Below are 19,505 nucleotides of genomic sequence, written 5' to 3'. Positions count from 1 at the left end.
TAATATCCCGTATAAGATGTGCAAAATAATAACGTGATTCAGCTACCCAGTTTTAGTGCATCGGAAATAGTGGCAGCTGTTGTTTGCCCGTCGGCCGATGCGAATTGAGCCAACTAATGGGCGATGTTTGTTTGTTTTTGGCCAAGTTAAGCGCTCGCCGCTTCGAGCGGAAAGTGCAAGCCACCGGTGCAGATGCAGCTGCTCTTTTACCATTTTACCATTTACCGATTGTTAGTTTAATTGCAATGATGGACGCCTCGGCGGGGGGCAGTCCGCATCATGGGATTGGGGAATTTGGGTTAGTGTGTGCGGTTTTGGCAGCAGCAAGCTGGGTAGGAAATCGCACAATGAGGAGCTTTCTAAAGATGCCCAAAGCACTTTGGTAGTTCCAATAAAAGAATTTACAGTCGAAGACCACAGATTTGATGACTTTGTATGATGCAACTGTGGGAAAGGCCCCAGAAGCCTCTCCGCCTCGGATTTGCATATCTCTGGGTGGGCTGCACTTCGGTTTCAGCCCAATCTCAGCTAATTAGCTTAATTACCCAATGCCGGAGGCGTATTAATTTCACCGGCGCAAACGGCGAAAAATGTTGGCTCGAACACAAAAGGGAGCACCTGTTGACTCCCAAACTGCAAACGCTTGGCATGCACGGCAAAAAACAGATCACTTTTGGACCAACTGAAATAAACTTGAAATAAAATATTTGAAATGCGATTTCTTCACCTTTCGGAGTTCCTTAACAAGCAACGCTTACCTCACCAGATAGACAAATTCGATTCCAAAGTGCTTTAGATAATGTCATAACTTCCCAAGACTTCAAAGTGCGATTAGAATATTAAAACTTGATTAGCTTCGCTGTGGGGGAAAATGAGCCAGAATGAGCCGAGATCGACAGCAACTGATTGGGGCCCATTGCCAGCGCCTTGGCCAAACGATTCGGCCTCGGGGCAACGGAGTACCTGTATGCATGTGGACCGAAAAGCCCGAGCACCGCACTCCGAACTCCGAACTCCGAGCTCCGAAAATTGCGCCACCTTCACATGTTGCGCGCAATTGGAAGACGCTCCACAAACTGTAACCAAAGCGGAGCAATTAACGAGCTCCCACAAAGGTGAGCGGCGCCATAAAGGGGTATTTTCCACAAAGGGGGATTTTGAGGGGCGCAGGGGCGCGGATCGAGCCATTTATTCGCCGCAAGATGTGTGCGGCATTTGCATTTAGCCGGCTTAACAGGGCGTTAAGCTTGCGACACGGTCATAAAAATAGTGGCACATCTTGGCGGAGCTAGTGTACTTATTTGCCGTAATCCGAAATACCAGGGCTCCGAGATTGGGTGTTAATAAGTCAAGGTCCCCGGCAATGGAGCGCACCGTCTGTACCTGTATCTGTATCCGTCTGTGTTTCTGTAGCTTCTCCTGGGAATGAGTAGTCGGCAGATCTTCCTTTTCCTTTCCCAGCGCATTTCACTTTTCGCCAACGCAGACAGGTGTGCAAATATTTGCGAGAAATTGTCAAGAGAAACAGAGGCATTGGGAAACCGCTTACCAAATCAAGTAATTAACGCTTTGATTTACTAAACGCATCGGATTGTCGCCAGTTGGTTAATGGTTAGTGTTTAATGGTTGTTTCTCGACGCTCCACACTTCGTGTTCATGTGCGAAATGTCGCCAATTTTAGGCTGCTTTTTCCACCCATCTCGCTTTTCCCCATCGAGCTTTTCATTTCGAGTGCGCCTGCGCACTTTTCACTACTATTAGTTATTTGTCAGGCGAGTGAGGCAACTGATTGTGCCTCTGCCCCGCCAGAAACTGGAGACATCTGCCAATCCTGCCAATTGGCAATAGGCGATTTCTCTTTCGCTGGAAAATGTGGCAATAGTCGTAAAACTTTAACACAAATATTGAGCAAAGTAATTATGAGACCCAACTAGCCAGATAGCAAGATGGCCACTTGGAAACTGCAATCTCGCCTCCTAAGTGACTCGGGATGACTGCGACTTTCAGCGACTGGATTGATCGTTAGGATTGATCACTTGGCCCGATTTCCGAGCCATGACCAGGTGGATGTGGACGGCAGAAGTTGGTCAGCGTTGGGAGAAACTACTCGACTGCATCCCAAAGTCCGAGTACCAATCATCAAATGATGCACTCGTAATCCTCATGGATTTCATTACCTCATCGCCAAGTGCACGAATCCCGCAGATAAACATCGCCGACGATTGCAGATACAAAGATACAGATACAATGCCCATTTCCGCTGCTGCAGCCCTTTGAATTGATTAAGCCCCCCTCAAAAACCCACTCTATTGTGGTGCATCCGCGGCTCAAATCTCTCACCTTGGCTTCCGTGAAAATAATTCAATTTCATGCCGCATTATCTGGGTGCTCCCTACGAATCGAGTTCTTATATAAGGCCCTCGAGGAAAGCGCACACAAATGTGTCTACGATGCGGTTGCAACTCGCAATTAGGCCCAAATGGACTGAGCACTCATCACTTCGACGAGGAGAAATTAGGCCCCCTCCTGGGACTCACAAGCAATGGCAGTAACTCTTTCCAGGCTTCGGAGAAATTATATTTCAGCTGATCAATAAAAATGAACCAACTCACTACATTGACTGCTTGCTAATAAATAGTTGTACAACGCTTGATAATGATAATGACATTGGTACTTATTAAGTTCCTAGATAAATCAAGAACTTCCACACTATAGAATCTCCTGAAGCGATGCAAGCATTACCTGAAAGTCAGGTAAGTATTAATTAATGACTACTTTCCGCACCCGGAGCAACATGGTTTCTCTCAGTGCACCCACTCGCTGGCTTGCCACATCATGTGGCTGATATGCGCGGCTCCTTGACAGGCGGCTCAGTTCGTTTCGGTTTGGTTGGCTTCGGTTTGGTTTGGTTTGGCCAGCCGTTTGACAACAACTTTCACAAACTTTTGCCAGCGATCGCGATTCTTATTACAGAATCAGGTGCGGGACTCTCACTCTCTCTTTGAGTCAGTGAACTGGACGCTTGCAGCGTGCAACTTGCCACTTGGTTGCCACGTTCGGTTGACAGTAAAAGTAAAGCCGCGCGGGAAAAGTGAACGCAATCGAAGGCGACCCACTTCCCGATCCAACAATAAGTCGCCCCGATCTTTATCTGCATCGCTATCTTTTCGGGGACCGGCGGATGCTGCACACATGTATTTGGGAAATCTTTGGAGAAAAGTGGGTGGCCCACAGCCAAAAGCAACTGTCTGCCGTCTGCTGTCCACTGTCTTCTGCGTTTTTGGGTGTCGAGTGTCAGTCGTAGAAACCGAAATCGAACCGCAAACTAGCCGACAAACGCACACGCAAAATACACCAAAAGTGGCCCAAACGAGCCATTGGCGTGACTTAATGATGCATAAGTAAACGAGGCTTCCACTTCCAGACTGGGCTTGGCCGGCTCCAGCCAAAGATACAGATACCTGCACACGGCAAAAGGAGTGCCTTTGAAATTTATACCTCGAATGCTTAAAAAGTTGTAGCTTGAATGGTTTCCAAAGTTTGGGTGCATAATACATATATGAATTAGGAAATGAGTGAGATCTTAAACCATCTCTGTAACTAGATTATCATGTCTGATTTCTCCCAGTGTACGAGTCCAGCGCTCGCACGCATCTCTATGGCCAAGTGCGGCTGTGGCAGCAATCCAACGAAAGTGAGCTGACAATCGCCGGGAAGAGAAATGGCTAAAAACAAAAGTGAGCCGCCGCCGAGATAACCAGAATTTCCAGCCAGACTCCTCTCATCCTTTCCTGGCAGTCTGCGCAGAATCTCATCGCTTTTCACTTTTTCCTGTGGCTCGAACTTTGGCTTCAGATCGAAGAGAGTGGCACAAATAAAAGATAAGAAGATGCTTGCAACACACTTTTCGAAAGCTGTTTAAAACACCAACTTACCATGAGTGCCGAATAAGAATAATTATATATCTAGTTATTCAGTTCATAGATGTACCCGAACAGCATGCTTTAATATTCTGAGATCTCATTAAGCTATGTTCTACTTGTGTATATAGTTTGTAATATTTAATAGAGTCCTTTAAGTATCTTAGCGTTTTCGGTTAATATTGATAACTCAGTGAAGAAATTAAACTGCCCTTGAGCTGCATGGCTGACTACACGACAGTTTCAAACTCATTAATGAAAAACACCTTTTCAGAAAAACTCCATTATCGTTCTCATGGGTTACATGTTATATTTGTTCACCTCCACGTTGGAATCCTCAGTAATACCACAGCACATACACGTAAAGCACGATCAACACGAAGAGCAGGTGGATGAGGAAGAACTCGATGGCCAGGGTGAGCAGAGCCAGGGGCTTGAAGGCCGCGTAGGTGATCTGGATGAACATGGCTGCCCGGGATCTGCTGGGTCATCGGAGGTGGTAGTCCCAATGGCTTACTTACTCCTGAATGGTGAAGGTCAACTGCTTGCTGCGCGAACTCTCGAATCGGTTGGGCGTGTGCATGCTGAGCATGGCGGAGATGCCCAGTCCCAGGATGCCGAGGAGCAGGGTGACGACGAAGAGTCCTGCCAGGATGGGCGCCGTCACGAACCCTATGCAGTCGTACACCTCGCCAAACTCCTGCCGTCCGTTGAGCCACGGCTGCACCTGGAAATCTGTGAGCAGGAGACTCTGGATGGTCTCATTCCGGGTGGGATTCAGGAAGTTAACGCTTTCGGCTGAGCAGCGGTACGAGAATCCCAGCGGAGCGGAGGGCAGAGTGTACTCATCACCACGGGCCACCAGGACACTCTTCAGCTCCCGGTACTCCACCTCCACGTTGCGCAATGTCCACGAGCCGCGGATCAGGGAGAACTTAAATCGCAGCGTGCACTTCTCACCCGAATGCATGAAGGTGATGCTCAATCGACCGTAGCCCTTGGCCCGCTGATCATCGAAGGTGATCTGCTTGATGTGCTCCTCCAGCTTCAGGGTGTCGTTGCTCAGCCGGAGCTCCAGGGGTCCATTGAGACTCAGCACCGCCTTGTTGCCCTCGGCCACGTAGATGAAACTGGCCTCGGTCTCCTCCGGACCGTCAGCACCCTTCGCTTTCTCCTCCTCCTCGCCAGCTGGTGAAGCCTCCCTCTTGGCCAGGAAGTGGGCCTCCTCCTCGCGGCTGGCCAAGATGCCCAGCACCTCGCCGCGACCGTAGGTGCTCACGGCTTCGTTGTAGGCCAACAGAATCTCAGAGTCATCCTCCTCTCCATGTCCCGACAGGCTCACCACCTAAGAAAATGTATACAATTTATAATTTATTCTTAAATTTTTAGCGTGCAAAACTCACTTCGATGTTGGCATTCAAGCCGAACGGTTCCGCCGCCAGTCTCCGCTGTGGCAGATAGTTCCAGGCGCCACTCTTAACGAGATTCTGGAACTTGGGATACCTGGTGCCCTCCAGTCGATTGGTCGCGTTGCGCACAAAGACCACGATTGCCTTGGCCTCCGTGAAAAGTTGCGTCAGCGGCAGCTCCCTGCTGCTCGACTCCACCAAGGCCTGGGTTTGCAGACTGGACACCCTGGCGTGACCCCAGAAGATGAACGGCCCACTTATGGATGCACTGCAGCTGCCGAGTGCCAGGCACAGCAAGGTCGCCACGAGAATCAGCTGCATTCTGGAGTCGGTTGGAAATGTGCGTCTTTCACCAAAGACTGCCTGGCCTCGATTGAATGGGGGATGTGTGTATGTACTGAAAAATCGATTGGGCAAGACTCATGCGCAGAAATAAACCAGAGGTGGTGGGTCTCGGTGGGTGGTGGATTATGCTCGAGTTCCCTTAGTAGGTCAGTTCTCCTGAGTTATGTAGGGTAAGTAAATCCACCACCACTACGTGTACCACGTGCTTCTCCGGCGGATCTTTAGTTCAACACATGAATTTCACAGTCAGAAAGATGACAACATTTAATTACTATGAATACATAAAAAGGTGCAGAACGCGCACTGTGCAGATCATAAAATGTACAATAATTTACAGAAATATAGTTGCTAAGCTAGTGACTACTGTGATACTGTACGCCGCTTTGAGTATTTAACGAAATTACATTGTAATGTCGAGTTAGAGGAACCTAAGGGCTAAGCCACTGACTACGAAGGCTAAAACTAAGGGCTTTGGTTCGGTTGGAGCTGAGCTGGAGGAGTAGAAGCCACCCTTGAAGTTCTTGGTGCCTGTTGATGGGATTAATGAGTTATATATATGGCATCCTTGGATTTGATGTTTACTCACGTTTCTCATTGGTGTCCCTCACACCACAGGTACGATATGAAATGGTGGCCTTTCGCTTTTGGTTTACGTAACCGGGAATGAAGAGAGTGGGGGCATCCAATCTTCCGGCGGCTATCAAGCGAGACATATCCAACTCCAGTCTGTGGGCCAGCGGCCCCTTGAAGTGGATGATCATCTGGATGCAGGCTCCACCATGTAGCTCCTTGGTCTTGCGCGCATCCACATCCAGCATCCACTCCGGAATGCCCATCACCGATCGTAGCTCATCCAGAAACTGGGCACTGCACATTGGTTCAGAATTGGTCAACTAAAGCGTCTTATGCTTGTTAGAGGCATACTTACACTACGAATCGTGGCGGCTTCTGCAGGTTTATGTACTTAATGACGTTGTGATCGGGCTCTATATTCGCACAGGCAAACCGCTCATGGGAGTGGTCAGGTCCAAAAATCACAATGGAGCGCCCAATGGCGCCCACAGGCGCCTCCAGGGGAAAGTTGGAGTCGGTCAGGACCACGCGTTCACCTCCAAGATCTGGAAAGCAATGCATATACTAACAATTTCGCATTAACTTGTGGTCCTATACCTATTGTGCCCAAGCGGGCGCCCACGTCGCCAACGTAGCAGCGCAAAGGATTGTCCGGACTGCACTCCTGCTCATAGAGATCCAGCTGAAAGGGAGATTCTTAGTACATCTCTATGTTGTGGCAATATCAGTTGAGAACATACATTCAGGGGATCCGCCAGCTGGGTGTAGTATGGATTCCAAACATATCCCCCCGCCACACATCGCGTAATTGTGGGCTTTACGGCTGCATCCACGCCCACGGGATTGACGAAGATCTGCCAGTTGTGGTTTCGCGTAGAGTTCCGATCGTTTTTGCCCGGATGCCGTAACTTAACCTCGATCACCGTCTCCGACTGGCTACCATCGTTGTGGACGAGCTGCGTCATCTTAATGTAGCCATAGGCATATCCAGTGGGATGGTGGAACGAGGCAATGGCCCTCAGTTCCCTGGCCTCACTGGGACTGTAGCCACGCTCCAGAGTGCTACATTTACAGGTTAAATTAAATGAAAATGGTAATTACTTTGGCCATCTCACCTGCAGGCCCATCTGGCATTCTTCTGCCTCTTCTGAATAACCACAGATCTTCCAATGATGCTGTTGTATCCAAACAGTGGAAGATTCGTGTCGTTATAGGCATCCTCGAACTGGGTTACTCCCTCAAGACCGCCAAACTTTCCACTCAGGTCTCCCATCTCATACTGGTCTGTGGTTCCCCTCTTAGGAGGAGGTGCTGACTTTGGGCTGACGTCGAAAGGATTCCAGTGACCGTACAGAGTGGATGCCTCGCAGGGAAAGGCCAAGTTGGCTTCCACGGGAGTCTGGAACACAGAACGTAGAAGCACAAAGGATTCTAGGAGCTGCAGCAATAAATACCCTATGGATGTGGTAGCCTGTGTTGTCCTGCAGTCCCTTGAGCTGCACCTCCACATTGCTGACATCGTACTCCGATTGCTGGGTGATCTCCACCCGGCCGCTGACTGTCAACGCATCCCCATTTGCGTACCACTCCTTGGCCACCACCTTCCTCCGGAAATGCCCAATCACGGCGGAACAAGCCAATCGCTCGCCCCTGGCCTTGGGTCCACTATCCTCATAGATAACAAGGGATTTACCCAGGATACTGTGTTTTCCGGAGAGTGGAAGATTGCCGTCCACAAACATTTTCCTACTTATTTTCTGGGCCACCCTTCTGCCTCCAGCGATGGTTAGGGTTCCCGATCTGGCATCCATGGCTCCCACTCTGCACATGGAGGGTAAGCCGGGTTGGCAGAAGTCATCCACACTGCGATTGCCCCAATCCACTCGGAAGGGATTATACACAGGTCCTGCGGAAATGCATCTCTGCTGCCAGTCATAGAAGTCCTTTCCAGGTGCATTGCTATGGATTGCCCAGCGGTGATCGTGGGTTGTATTCTGCGTGGAGCCATCCGCCTGGATGAGGTACTCAAATAAAACGGTGGTGTCCTGCCAAGGCTGCTCCGCCGGCTGCCGGAATATGACACGACCCACCACAGGATAGCGGAAGAGGACCTATAATACAAGTAGGATTAAGGATTTAACATCCAGTAATATTTCATTTACTGACCTGAGCCGTAACCATGTTCTGCTGGTAGACCCCATTGCGCTGATATTGGCTCAGGCTCGAACAGCCCCAAATCATCTTTGTAATATTGGTGACATTCGATCGATTGAAGGTGTATATGACCAGACTCCTTTGGGCAATGCTCTGACGTCCTTGGAGGGGCAGGAACACGTCCCAGTAGAGGCCATTCAACTCGGAACTCGTTCCTGGCAGGACATACTGATGCCAATAACCCTTATTGCGGCCCTGTAGCTTCCCGGAAAGATCGCCCACGGGATACTGCTCCTGGGTGCCATAGCCGGGTGGGGGTATATTCTCGCTTATCTCCCGGGGATTATGCATGTCCCCGGTGGTCAGGCAGTAGTCCTCGTGACCCATCCTCGAGGGCACCGGCGGCAGACTGTGAATCCGGAAGGCGGCCACATCTTGGGCGAACTTGCGACTCACATGCTGGGAAAGCGGTGCTCCCAAGGTGAAATTGAGGAAAGTGGGGTCGAACTTGGAGCGCTGCATGAAGGTAACCTCTCCCTTGACTCCGCCGGAGTTGATGAAAGTTCTGCGGTTAAGACGGAACAATGGTTATACTTTCAAATAGCATGGGATGCGAAAAGCACTTACTTATGCGTCAAAGGTTGGACATGGCGAATCTTGGTGCAGGCGAGGTACGAATCTGGATGTTGGTTGTCGAAAAGTACCAGGTAAAGCGTTCTATGGGGAATGGTAAGATCCGAGGGCAGCAGGGCCAACTGAGCATCCCTAAAAACGCTGCGCTGTGGCGAACGAAGGGCATTCTTGGCCACTCCAATCCTGCCCAGACGTGCGTCCAGGTCACCTATGCCCTTGCCAGCTCCACTTCCCTGGGGATCGAAAACCTGCTGCAGGAAGTTGCAGTTGTCCTCCGTGCGATGGTGGTCGTGTTTGAAGATGTCCGTCACATAGATCTTCCAGTGGTGCTGGGTGAACGGTCCAGCTTGACTTCTGTCCTCCTCCAGAGCAGCTGGTTGCTCCCTGACATGGTAGAGATCCGAGTAGATCAGTGTATCCCCAACAGCTCCCTCCGCCGGGGCCAGCCAGCGGAAATGGACGGATCCGGCCACAGGAGTATTGAAACGAGCCTCTGCCATGTGCTCCACGGAGCTCTGGATGGTGGTGATGGTGGCACAGATCCGCGCATTGGCGTTGACCTCTGTGAGAAGCAGGGACTTGCCCCAGATACCGCGATCCCCGATCAACTGCATGTTTCGCTCCCAGGTGGAAGTCTCATTTCCGGGCAGTAACAGGTACTCCAAGTCCTCATCGAAGGACAGGACCTGGGATCCCAAGCGGCTCAGCTCGCAGCGCTCGTCGGGATCAGTATTGGAGTAGTCCACGGGGAAGCGACGTACTCCCCAGCTCCATACTTGGTCGGGGTACTGCAAAGTGGCCTCCAGACTGGCCTTGATCTCCACCGTGGTGGCATTCATTTGCCGAAAAGTGATCTCTCCATGGAGACCTCTTTGCGAGATGTAGGCGATCAGATGCTGTGCATCAGCTGGGAGGCGGAAAAACGATAGTGAGAGTGGGCAATCATGAGTAGGGTGGGACATCACAAAGGCGCACAGAGAGAAATAACAAGTGAAATTACTATATACATAAATATACAAATTTATATTACTTTCCAATCAAAAAATTAATAATTTTAATTAATAAAAAAATATTTAAAAATATAATAAAAAATAATAATTTTGATGTATCATATTTCTTCCAGTGCACTCGAGAGTGTGGTGAGTTATCTCAGACACAGCCTGAGATACTTTCGATTTCTTTGGCCACGCAACAGCTGCATACAATGCACTCGATTCCCAGCACTCACCGCCACTCATTAGTGATGCAATCCAGCAGGCGGAAGCCATCCACAAGAGCTGACCACCTGGAGCCATGGTTCTGGTGGTTCTGCTGGTCCCTTCCGGAATAACCAGATTACTCGAAAAGCGCTGTTCGAATGGATGTGGCAATGGCAGCGTATCTGACTTTCACATCGTATTGCGCATGCGTGCGCCTCGAAACTCGGCTGAAAACTGGTAGCTCGAAGGTTCGTGCTCGGTCTTGGCCATCGCGACTTGGCCAAGTGTGGGGAGTTTCCCACCGCGCTCCACCGCTTCGTTGGCTCCCAGCTTTATCGCTGGTTTGTTTTGAACTGGAACTGGTTTCCGGCACGGCTCAGCTGAGTCAGATGTGCAGCAAGGGGCGTACCCCCCAAAAAACCCCTTCCCTGAGAAAGTCAAAATTCAACGACTTGGTGTTTTTTCAAGACGACTCGCTTATGCTTTATTCCAAGACTTCGTCATCGTATCATCATCTAGTTATGTTGTATAAAACAGTTACTTGTTTTCTATTTTTAGATGGTTTTGTTTTTCTTTCGTTAAAATTTCTGACCGGGTTAAAGTTTTCTGAATTTTCTCATCTTGCCGTGTGTAGCTTAAATTATACTGAAGTAAAGATTCGATTCGCGTTTAACAACTTGTTGCATGTTGCATTTTGAAATGGATTGCAGTGTATGTGTGAGTGTGGTGTGTGCTCGTGTCGAGTGTTGTGTGTTGAGTTCAGAAGTTCTGAGTATTAGTACATAAATATAGAAGTATATAGTGACCTCCTCCGATCAGCCTAGGTACTAGTGGGTACCTAAGTACCCTAAGTAAATATTCAAACTAAAATCCCCCGCCCGTCTACTTCCGGGGGGAGGATGATCATCCTGGAAGCTTCGAAACGCATTAACTAGAAACACTGGGTTGTTGGTTTGAATGTTTCTTCATATTTCAGATATCATTTTGGGTTGTTTGTTCGTTTTGGGTGGTTTATATCGCTGATAGTTCATAAGCAGAAAGTTTAGGTGGTGGTGGTGGTGGTTAAGTTATGTAAATTCGCATTAAACAATTTGAGTGAATGAACTTAATGTTTCTCTGTTATTAGCCTAACTCTCGATAACTTGCAATAATATTGATAACTCATAACTGATAAGTAAGTAACGAACGATAGATATGCATAACGATAAATATTCTGTGATAGTAGGATATATATTTGGCTCTCAGTTAAATGTTCCCTAACAATAGTCTGTTATAGGTTTACCTCTCTCTCTCCTGGTCCTGCGAGATTTCTTGAACGAAAAACATTGTAACTCACAAAACTGGCTAAAAATTCATATTCATTTTCATAATCAAAGTGAACTCGTGGGTACAGGGCTAACGAATCCAGCCTGGCTACCCAACAACATCGTCTGCTTCCTCCCTACATCATAAATCATACATCGTACATCGTACATCATACATCCTCATTTCGATCTCGATCTAGATCTCGATCTGGTTTATCATCTCTCTCGGGGTTCTTCTCTTAGTTCTTCAACGGACAGCGGTATAAAAATAGACACGGCTTGTTTGTTGTTTTTAAGTTTTTTTGTTGATTTTATAGGTGTTTTAAATAAAATAGATAGCATTTGTTTTATAAATTTTACGTGTAAAATTTAACAGTAAATCAACTAGAAAACTACGCGTCAGTTCTTGCCGTGACAGTGAACGTGATCGATCGTAAGTATCCCTAACTATGATGGACAGATACATGGTAAATGGTTCTGATCGCTACCAAATGTTGCTGAAGAAGTTCTTTTCATTTTCAGTTTGATCGGATGTTGCTGATCTGGTTGGTGGTGTTGTTCTTGGTACAAGGTACTTGGTACTTGGTGATGGTTAACAAAAGAGATTACAAGATACTGAGAATCTACATATGTAAACGAGCGTTTCTTTTAATTACGTTTATTATTACTGATTTGACTGATTGATTTAACGTTCTGATTCTGGCTGTAATATGGATGTTGAGTTAGAAGTTAGGATGTGATCGGATGTGCCTTAGGCGGCCTCCTCCTCCTCCTCTTCACCCTTGCCGGTGAGCATCTCGATCAGGGCGGCGGTGTCGATCTGGTTCTTGTCGTCGACCACCATCTGATCGTAGGCATCATCAACCTCCTTCATGGTGAACTTGTCACCGAAGTTCATGAGCATTTCGCGGAATTTGTCACCGTCGATGAGACCATCGTTATCGAATGTTTTGAAGGCAGCAATAACAACTTCGTCTTCATCGTTGGCACCGGAGGTGGCCATGCGGTTGGCGAACAGGGTCAGCAACTGGGTGAAGTTGATCGGACCCGAGGCCTCGCCCAGCATGGCGTCCAACTCCTTGTCGTTGGCGATCTTGCCGACGGAGTCGAAGGCAGCGCGCAGATCGTTCTTGCCAATAATACCGTCCTTGTCGGCATCCATGAGTTGGAAGGCCTATCGATCCCGCACAGAAACAGAGAGAGAGATAGAAAGAAAGAGCGGGTTGGTGACTTGGTCTTTGGACAAGTGCGATAGATGCCTGGATGGTAGTATGACGGGATGATGGGATGATGGGATGACGGGATGTTGGGATGGGTCTCGAGTGATATGCGACTGATGATAACACATGAGTGCCGCCCAAAACTCACCTCCTTGAACTCGGCGATCTGCTTCTGGGAGAACACAGAGAAGACCGAGGAGCCAGCGCGCTTCGACTTCCTGGAGCCGCGGGATCCGCCCGACGCTCTCTTCGAACCAGTGGCAGATGCGGCCGGGGCAGGAGTGGCAGCTGGTGCCGGGGTTGCTGCCTCGGATGCGGCCTCAGAAGCGGTTTCGGAAGTACCACCCTCTTCCTTGGTCTTCTTCTTCTTAACCTTCTTCTTCTCATCGGCCTGGGGAGAGAAAAAGGGGATTTATTAGTAGGGATTCGGGGCCAGGAGGGGGATTCTAGCCAGTCATTAGTCGTCATTGTCCGTCTGTAGCTGACGCCTAAAAGTTCCGGTTCAGGAAGTTGTACTCTTGCAGTAAATCCACTTTTCGTTGTAGGGATGCTGGTAAGTTATCCGCCTTAAGGGATCTACCATTGGAATTATGTTCGTAGAAGGTTATCCCTCAAGGAGGTTTACCATTTAAGGGATGCCTCTCAATGGGTCTCCCCGACTAGGCCAGAAAATATGTATCTGCGGCGAAAAGTTTTCCACTGTTCTATAAATAAACCGGACGCATATTACGTAAGCCTCCGCCGTGCGCCACTTGCTGTCTCGCTCGCTCCCCGACACGGATATCGGATTACGTTACAGACGCGTAACACTCGGATCGGATCGAATCGGATGGGATCGATCCATTTATAGAACTTTCTGCACTATTCTCACTGCATACTCATACAAAAGGTGAATCGGGGTCACCGTGATTTAGAGTTATGGTTCACTTCATATTCATATCCTCGTGGTCTTTCTCGAATGCAAACGATTCACGGCACTGAGCGGCATTATCCTTGCTGCATATATCCAGGCACTGGGATCCAGTTGGGTTCGGTTCGGTTCGGTTCAGTTGGGTTGCAGTGATATTCCGGGACGAGTCCTTACCATGGTGCTGAACTTTGATGTGTTGTCTAATCGAGTCGAGCCGTCAGAGCACACTGAATCTCTGGCTGATTTTATCGCCAAGACAATGATGTTTTAAGAGCTCGGATGAGCTCTTCCTCTTCCAACCATTGGGGTCGCTCGTGGCGGTTCGGGCCGCCTTCGTGGATCTTCGGGCGCCATTCGCTGTATCCGTATCTGCAATATTCGTGCTGCCTTTTTTAGTATCTGCAAGGCGAGGTCCGCCCAGGAGATCGGCGGGGGCTGGCGGCCATATCTATGTAGATATAGCCATGGCTATGGCCTATGGTGTAGCTGTATCCGAGGGGTTTACTCATCGGCCGCTGCTCTAATCAAAAATCTAATTTTAAAGGCAGTGAAAACGCTGTGGCTTTGGCTTTCGGGCACCAGCAGCCTATACATATGTTCGGAATTTATTTCGGGGCGATTCGGATTGGTTCGTATCCGCAGCTCTCTGTTGTGGATACATTTCCCCATCCCCAGCCTCAGATTCTGTTCCGTTCTGTTTTGTTTTCTTTTACTCTGCTCTTTGCCAGCGGCCACCTCCCAAAGGTGTCCTCTTGCGCTGAAATCACCTACATTTTCCTTGGCCCGCGGACAGCGCACATATATCCAACATACGAGTATAGCATATGCTATGTCTATTCAGGCCTATATACTCGATGTTTTGCTCGCCTACGTTTCTATTTTTCTTTTTCTGTTTCTGTTTTCGAAGTGCCCCGTACATTGTGCAATATGAAGAGCGGCGAGAATTCCAAATCTATAGATCTGTATATACACGGCGATCGGGCGGATTTCGTGTCGCATAAATATCCAACGAACCCGATATTGGACCAGAGTTATTTCGGCAACAAATGTGGAATAAACATCTGACTTTATCTATATGCTAGTCATCCGTGGACATTGCATAACAACGGGAAGGCTGTAGGATTTCCATTTCAGATCAACTTTGAGCACCACGTCATGATACATTAACCTTGTTCTTTAATATTCTATGTATTACAATACTTGAGATTATTTAGGCGGTGGGCAATATTTCGGTGCTGTCAATTCTAAATACCTAAACAGTAAAATTGTGTACAACAGGAATCAACAGATTGTGTATTCCTAAAGATAACTAAAGATGAAATCCAATTTTAATTGTTGCAAAATATTATCCACATAGTGTACATATATTTTGATAAAAATAAACATTCTCCACATTCTGTGACTTAATAGATTTATATTTTGGCGCGATTATATCGTTTCAGTAAGCATTTGCCTTTCCGTAGTAAATACTTTAATAATTAAAATAAAGCAAAACATTTTTCAAAACAATATTCATATGATGTCATCTTTGCCACCTGAATTCAATCCCCGCGCTGGCTAATATGGCTAATATTATAATTGATGAAGGCCTTATGCAAAAATATGAAACGGAAAATATCTCAATTAACGAGGGGATCCGTGCGAGGAAGCCTTCATAATTCATCGATCAGACATAATGAAAATCGATTTCGGCTGCAGTCTTCTTCGTGCTCCATTGAAAGTGATGTTCGGCGAAAACTCTCTTGGCGCTGCCATTTTGGCACGTAACCAGGCGACTTTTTGGCCCGGGGCCAACCAAAACAAGAATATGTAGAAGGAAAACTGCCCACAATCTAATACGCAAAGTAGCATTGAATATACGCGAATGTATAAATAGAACAAAGTGCAAAAAACGAGCAAGACGCAGTCGAAGGAATGTTAAAATTAATGAAAACTGCGGCATATGTATTCAAATTTCCAAGGTGCAAAATGTAGCTGGGAATCCTAATGGTTTTGACGCTCTTGAAGCATTGTTTATGGAGGGTTAACAATCAAAAAAGGCAAATAACAGCCTACACATAACATTTGTTTATCTCATGGGTTTCTAAATTTAAACGCCAAATCATCTTTGACGATTTACCAGGTTGGTCTGTGTGAATATACCCAGTTCCACCTGATACATGGGCGAACTTGGAGGCTGCTCTGTCGGGAGGTCGGACGTCATTGGGAATCAACTGTATTCAGTGCCCACAACGCATTCCTATCACATCTCCGCTCCGCTCCCCTCCTCACGCCTTGGCCGCCCGATGGCCGAAAATAGAAGAGCCAACGCGCACCACTGTGCTGCCCATTTCGATCTGAGGGAACAGTTTGGATTATAGCGACGGCGCTTGCTCAGTCGGTTTGTAGCTTACCGCCTTGTCAAAGTCGTTGGACATTCCCATGGAGACGAGCACCGAGTCCGGGGCCAGAGAATGCGCCTCACATATGGATCTGTGCACCTGCATCAGGGACACAAAATCCGGATTGGGTCCCTTGCTATAGTCAAAGCCAAATGCGCCAATGGTCATTATGCCCGTCAGGTTCAGGTGCTTAAGGTTGCTCCTGATGTACTGGTAGAGTGCCGGGGCATCTTTCGCCTCTATGCCGCTCTTAACTAGCGGTCGAACGATTGGGAAAGTAAGTATACAGCTCGCTGGTTTGGGGGCGCGCAACTCACCATCTTCACCGCTGGTGTTGATCTGTATGAGCACCTGCAGGGGCTCCGCAGGGGCAGGCTGTCGCTTGGACCAGGCTGCGTCCAGTTTGGTGGCCAACTTCTCGCTATCCACGGTCTGGATCATACGCAGATTTGGCACAGCGAGGACCTGCGTGAAACAAACAATGAGTTGAATACGATAAAGTTGCTGATAAGAGATAGACGCTGTTATCCAATCTTTTAGAAGCTGACCTTGTTGATCTTGTTGGTCTGCATGTGGCCTATGAAGTGCCACCTGATGTCGGGGCACTTGGCCAGTATGTCCGGGTGGCGGCTCTTCTCCTCCAGCTCCTGCACATAGTTCTCCCCGAAGTCCCTTTGCCCGGCCTCGTAGGCCTCGATTACGGCCTCCGCTGGCTTTGTCTTGCTCACTGCAACGAGCAGAGGTCTGGCAGCTTGAACTTCCTGTGTGAGAGATAATGATTTTCATATAGTAGATCACAAACAGGGGCCTTAAAGTGAACTAACTTTGGGCCGCTGGAGGAGCACCTCGTCAATGCGCTTCAACACGTGCTGCAGGCCGGCTTTCACGTCGAACTCCGCCATTGTGCGCCTTAGCATTTAACTGAGGAATGCGAAATAATATGCTTCGTATATAAGTGCAGATAAATAATAGTTATTCTACTTACGGTTGGTTAGCTCAATGATAAGAAATCACCCTTGCAAAAATAAAAACAAAACTTCGGAGCCTGCGAAATCAGCTGCTTGGCAGTGTGACCTGATCATACTAAACATACCTACAAAATACCTTTAATTTGCAATATACTGATAGAGGCGGGAAAATTCAACAGCAAAAATTGTTTACTTCTTAAACATACAAATAAAGTATTAGGTGAACAGAGTTGTCCATCGTAGTCAACATCCAATTGCCTTTGCTTTGGCAGTAAGTCTCGCCGCACTTTAGCTTTTCGAAACCCTGTGCTGGGGAGAGATGCCTTCACTGGGACGCACACAGACTCCTCGACTTCAGCCATGGCGGACGCTGTCAGGTGCGCCTGCGAGTCAGTGAACCACGTGCTGGGCTACCTGGTCACGATGCGGGTCTCCGAGATCCGGCACTGCTTCGAGCTGCTCGGAGTAGCGCACATGGAGGTGCTCGCCGGCATGCTCGCTTTCATCCTGATGCAGTTCACCAAGTTCACGGTCGTCCTGATGCTGGCCATTCTCCTGGCCTACGGCATATTCTACATGGTAAGCGCAGGTGTTCCGCTACTCTCTCCGCTCTTAACGAATAACGAATCATCCCGCAGTGGGACACTTTCTTCCCGGAAATCAGTCAGCTCGGTCGCAGGGGCATGAAGATGTTCCGCAATGTGCGCACCTCTGCCAACTTGCCTCCATTTGCTTCGGACACTGAGGAGACGCCCGGTAACTAAAACGAAAGACAGCACGCGAAGAACACTCATAATATGTATCGTTTTACTCCCCAGGAGAGTACCAAATCCGACCGAGAGGTCAGCAGTACACCACTGGCATGATGACTCCGCCGAATACCATCAACATGCCAATGCTACTGCCGGTGATACAAACGAGGAATGTCAGAAGCACAAGTCTGCAAACGGATCATAGGCGACAGGAGGAGGAGAACAAGCGGGGATCGCGTGGCAGAGGTCGCTCATCGTATCAGGAATCCCAGGATACGGATAGAAAGAACCGAAAGGAGCGACCCTACTGGCGAACTGTTAACTCTGCACTGGACAGGGAGCAGCCGTCCACATCCAAGAAAGCATATCATGGAGCCAGTGGCGGTGGCGAGTCCAGGCGGATGCCCAATGCCATGAGGATCCCGACGGTTACCAGCGGAGTGGTGGAGGTCAGGAGAACGAGTGACCAACTCAAGCGACTGCCCAATATCACAAGCGCAGAGTCGCGGCGGACAACCAAGGCAGCTGGTGGTGCCTTCGATGCCAGGAAGTTGCACCACATAACCAGTGGGGAGATCACGGAGTCCCGAAGGATTCCCAAGATAACCAGTACAACCACTGAGTCCAGATGGCTACCCCGCGGGGAAATGAAAGAATCTCGTAGGATGCAGCAAATCACCAGCAACACGAATGCATCCCGAAGATTACCCACTGTCACCAGTGGTGAGGTGAAGGAGTCCAGGAGGAGTTCGCATCCCAGCGCAGGTGGCGAGTCCCGTCGCACTTCGAATGCCCAGAGAGATCGTGACGGCGGTGGTGGGGAGTCGAGATCTCGTCGGTCGGCGGAGAAACCCAATCCCGCCCAAGGTCGCCGACACGAGGAGCCATCGAAGCAGCAGCGGAGCAACAACGCGCATTCCGGAGTGACTAAGCGGCTATTTCCGGATGATCATTTCGAGCGGCTGAAGCTGGAGAACCGGGAGTTCCAGGCCCGCCGCCTGCAAGCGAGTGGAGCTGCATTCCGGCAAAGTCTGAGCAATCCCACCTCCGAGGGAGCTCTGCTCACCAAGCAGGATAACTTCTTCGACAACCACCGGCAATCCGACAGGCGGGACATCCAAAGGAGCACCAAGTCAAGTGAGTAAACAGGGAGTTATTTATCATTTGATAAATAAATAAAACAACCCATTTGTTAACACAGGTAATCCAAAAGATGCCAATCATCGGCACCGAGCCCATCATCGCCTGCCTAATCCGCTACTTTAAAATGGAGGAGCGCAGCATGCGCAGGAAGCCCTCATTCCCCAGCTGTGAAGCCAGGTGAAACCCTCTATGGATAATTCCCCAGAGTGTTCCGTCTAATTAGTCCTCCAAAGCCTCTCAACAACCAGCACTGAATCGAGGAAGACCATCCAGTTTGGCGAATATCCCAGGACGGTCGAGCTGGCTGACGGCACTGAGGAAAGACCAAAGATCAAGAGAGTCCCGCAGTTTCCCACAGGTAGGAGTACTCCTGTTGATAACACCCAAGTGGAAAGCAGGGAATCCAGCCGTGAGCTGAATAATCCGGAGGAGTATCCCTACGTGGTGGAGATACCCGAGCAGGAAGAAGAAGAAGCGAAAAGGGGGAGCCAATCTGCCAAATCCAAAATCAAATGAGGCGTTAGAATGGAGAAAAGAACGCGGAACTCATTTTCTATGTTATCCAAATTATTGATTTTTGTAACAAATTCAAAT

The 19,505-nt window shown here is 48.7% G+C and overlaps 5 protein-coding genes across 6 annotated transcripts; 1 reads left to right on the top strand and 4 right to left on the bottom strand.

Moving 5' to 3' along the window:
- Positions 1–3,969: 3,969 nt before the first annotated feature.
- LOC6554217 lies at positions 3,970–5,788 on the bottom strand. The gene is made up of 2 exons (XM_001981198.3): positions 5,324–5,788; positions 3,970–5,265 (listed from the first exon to the last, which is right to left on the bottom strand). The coding sequence occupies exons 1-2, from the start codon at positions 5,648–5,650 to the stop codon at positions 4,438–4,440; spliced, it is 1,155 nt and encodes a 384-aa protein (XP_001981234.1). The 5' UTR covers positions 5,651–5,788; the 3' UTR covers positions 3,970–4,437.
- Positions 5,789–5,901: 113 nt separating this feature from the next.
- LOC6554216 lies at positions 5,902–10,472 on the bottom strand. The gene is made up of 10 exons (XM_001981197.3): positions 10,263–10,472; positions 9,029–9,941; positions 8,414–8,966; positions 7,702–8,358; positions 7,363–7,646; positions 6,988–7,309; positions 6,845–6,929; positions 6,603–6,792; positions 6,261–6,541; positions 5,902–6,202 (listed from the first exon to the last, which is right to left on the bottom strand). The coding sequence occupies exons 1-10, from the start codon at positions 10,327–10,329 to the stop codon at positions 6,093–6,095; spliced, it is 3,462 nt and encodes a 1,153-aa protein (XP_001981233.1). The 5' UTR covers positions 10,330–10,472; the 3' UTR covers positions 5,902–6,092.
- A 1,707-nt stretch (positions 10,473–12,179) lies between these two features.
- On the bottom strand, positions 12,180–13,945 carry LOC6554215 (myosin regulatory light chain 2). Its single transcript, XM_001981196.3, has 3 exons — positions 13,842–13,945; positions 12,906–13,148; positions 12,180–12,711 (listed from the first exon to the last, which is right to left on the bottom strand). The coding sequence occupies exons 1-3, from the start codon at positions 13,842–13,844 to the stop codon at positions 12,289–12,291; spliced, it is 669 nt and encodes a 222-aa protein (XP_001981232.2). The 5' UTR covers positions 13,845–13,945; the 3' UTR covers positions 12,180–12,288.
- A 1,120-nt stretch (positions 13,946–15,065) lies between these two features.
- LOC6554214 (pyridoxal phosphate homeostasis protein) lies at positions 15,066–17,120 on the bottom strand. The gene is made up of 6 exons (XM_001981195.3): positions 17,034–17,120; positions 16,873–16,969; positions 16,597–16,809; positions 16,366–16,513; positions 16,061–16,302; positions 15,066–16,003 (listed from the first exon to the last, which is right to left on the bottom strand). Exons 2-6 carry the CDS (start codon positions 16,963–16,965, stop codon positions 15,935–15,937), a joined length of 765 nt encoding a protein of 254 aa, XP_001981231.1. The 5' UTR covers positions 16,966–16,969; positions 17,034–17,120; the 3' UTR covers positions 15,066–15,934.
- Positions 17,121–17,158: 38 nt separating this feature from the next.
- On the top strand, positions 17,159–19,498 carry LOC6554213. Of its 2 annotated transcripts, XR_003407624.1 has the most exons (5): positions 17,159–17,595; positions 17,655–17,772; positions 17,835–18,905; positions 18,970–19,088; positions 19,145–19,498. XR_003407624.1 is itself a non-coding variant. In XM_001981194.3 (4 exons), exons 1-4 carry the CDS (start codon positions 17,377–17,379, stop codon positions 19,032–19,034), a joined length of 1,473 nt encoding a protein of 490 aa, XP_001981230.1. In that variant the 5' UTR covers positions 17,159–17,376; the 3' UTR covers positions 19,035–19,498. The 2 variants fall into 2 exon arrangements, 1 of the variants encoding a protein (XP_001981230.1); XM_001981194.3 differs by having other exon boundaries at positions 18,970–19,498.
- The last annotated feature ends 7 nt before the right edge of the window (positions 19,499–19,505 follow it).

This window comes from Drosophila erecta, unplaced genomic scaffold (assembly GCF_003286155.1).
Source record: "Drosophila erecta strain 14021-0224.00,06,07 unplaced genomic scaffold, DereRS2 tig00000000-arrow-pilon, whole genome shotgun sequence".
In the NCBI taxonomy this organism is placed as follows: Eukaryota; Metazoa; Arthropoda; class Insecta; order Diptera; family Drosophilidae; genus Drosophila; species Drosophila erecta.
Note: the sequence above shows the minus strand (reverse complement) of the source record. Positions and strands in the feature narration are given on the sequence as shown.

Bases quoted from the DNA above. Each gene is read 5' to 3' on its own strand.
- LOC6554217 (XM_001981198.3), bottom strand. From the start codon at position 5,650: ATGCAGCTGATTCTCGTGGCGACCTTGCTGTGCCTGGCACTCGGCAGC. The intron at 5,266-5,323 runs GTGAGTTTTGCA...ACATTTTCTTAG, and splicing joins GCTTGAATGCCAACATCGAA to GTGGTGAGCCTGTCGGGACA.
- LOC6554216 (XM_001981197.3), bottom strand. From the start codon at position 10,329: ATGGCTCCAGGTGGTCAGCTCTTGTGGATGGCTTCCGCCTGCTGGATT. The intron at 8,967-9,028 runs GTAAGTGCTTTT...TCTTAACCGCAG, and splicing joins GTCCAACCTTTGACGCATAA to AACTTTCATCAACTCCGGCG. The intron at 6,542-6,602 runs GTAAGTATGCCT...ACCAATGTGCAG, and splicing joins AAGCCGCCACGATTCGTAGT to TGCCCAGTTTCTGGATGAGC.
- LOC6554215 (XM_001981196.3), bottom strand. The intron at 12,712-12,905 runs GTGAGTTTTGGG...CGGGATCGATAG, and splicing joins AGATCGCCGAGTTCAAGGAG to GCCTTCCAACTCATGGATGC.
- LOC6554214 (XM_001981195.3), bottom strand. From the start codon at position 16,965: ATGCTAAGGCGCACAATGGCGGAGTTCGACGTGAAAGCCGGCCTGCAG. The intron at 16,810-16,872 runs GTTAGTTCACTT...TCTCTCACACAG, and splicing joins TGCTCCTCCAGCGGCCCAAA to GAAGTTCAAGCTGCCAGACC. The intron at 16,004-16,060 runs GTAAGCTACAAA...CTGTTCCCTCAG, and splicing joins CCAACGACTTTGACAAGGCG to ATCGAAATGGGCAGCACAGT.
- LOC6554213 (XM_001981194.3), top strand. From the start codon at position 17,377: ATGGCGGACGCTGTCAGGTGCGCCTGCGAGTCAGTGAACCACGTGCTG. The intron at 17,596-17,654 runs GTAAGCGCAGGT...ATCATCCCGCAG, and splicing joins CCTACGGCATATTCTACATG to TGGGACACTTTCTTCCCGGA. The intron at 17,773-17,834 runs GTAACTAAAACG...TTTACTCCCCAG, and splicing joins GGACACTGAGGAGACGCCCG to GAGAGTACCAAATCCGACCG.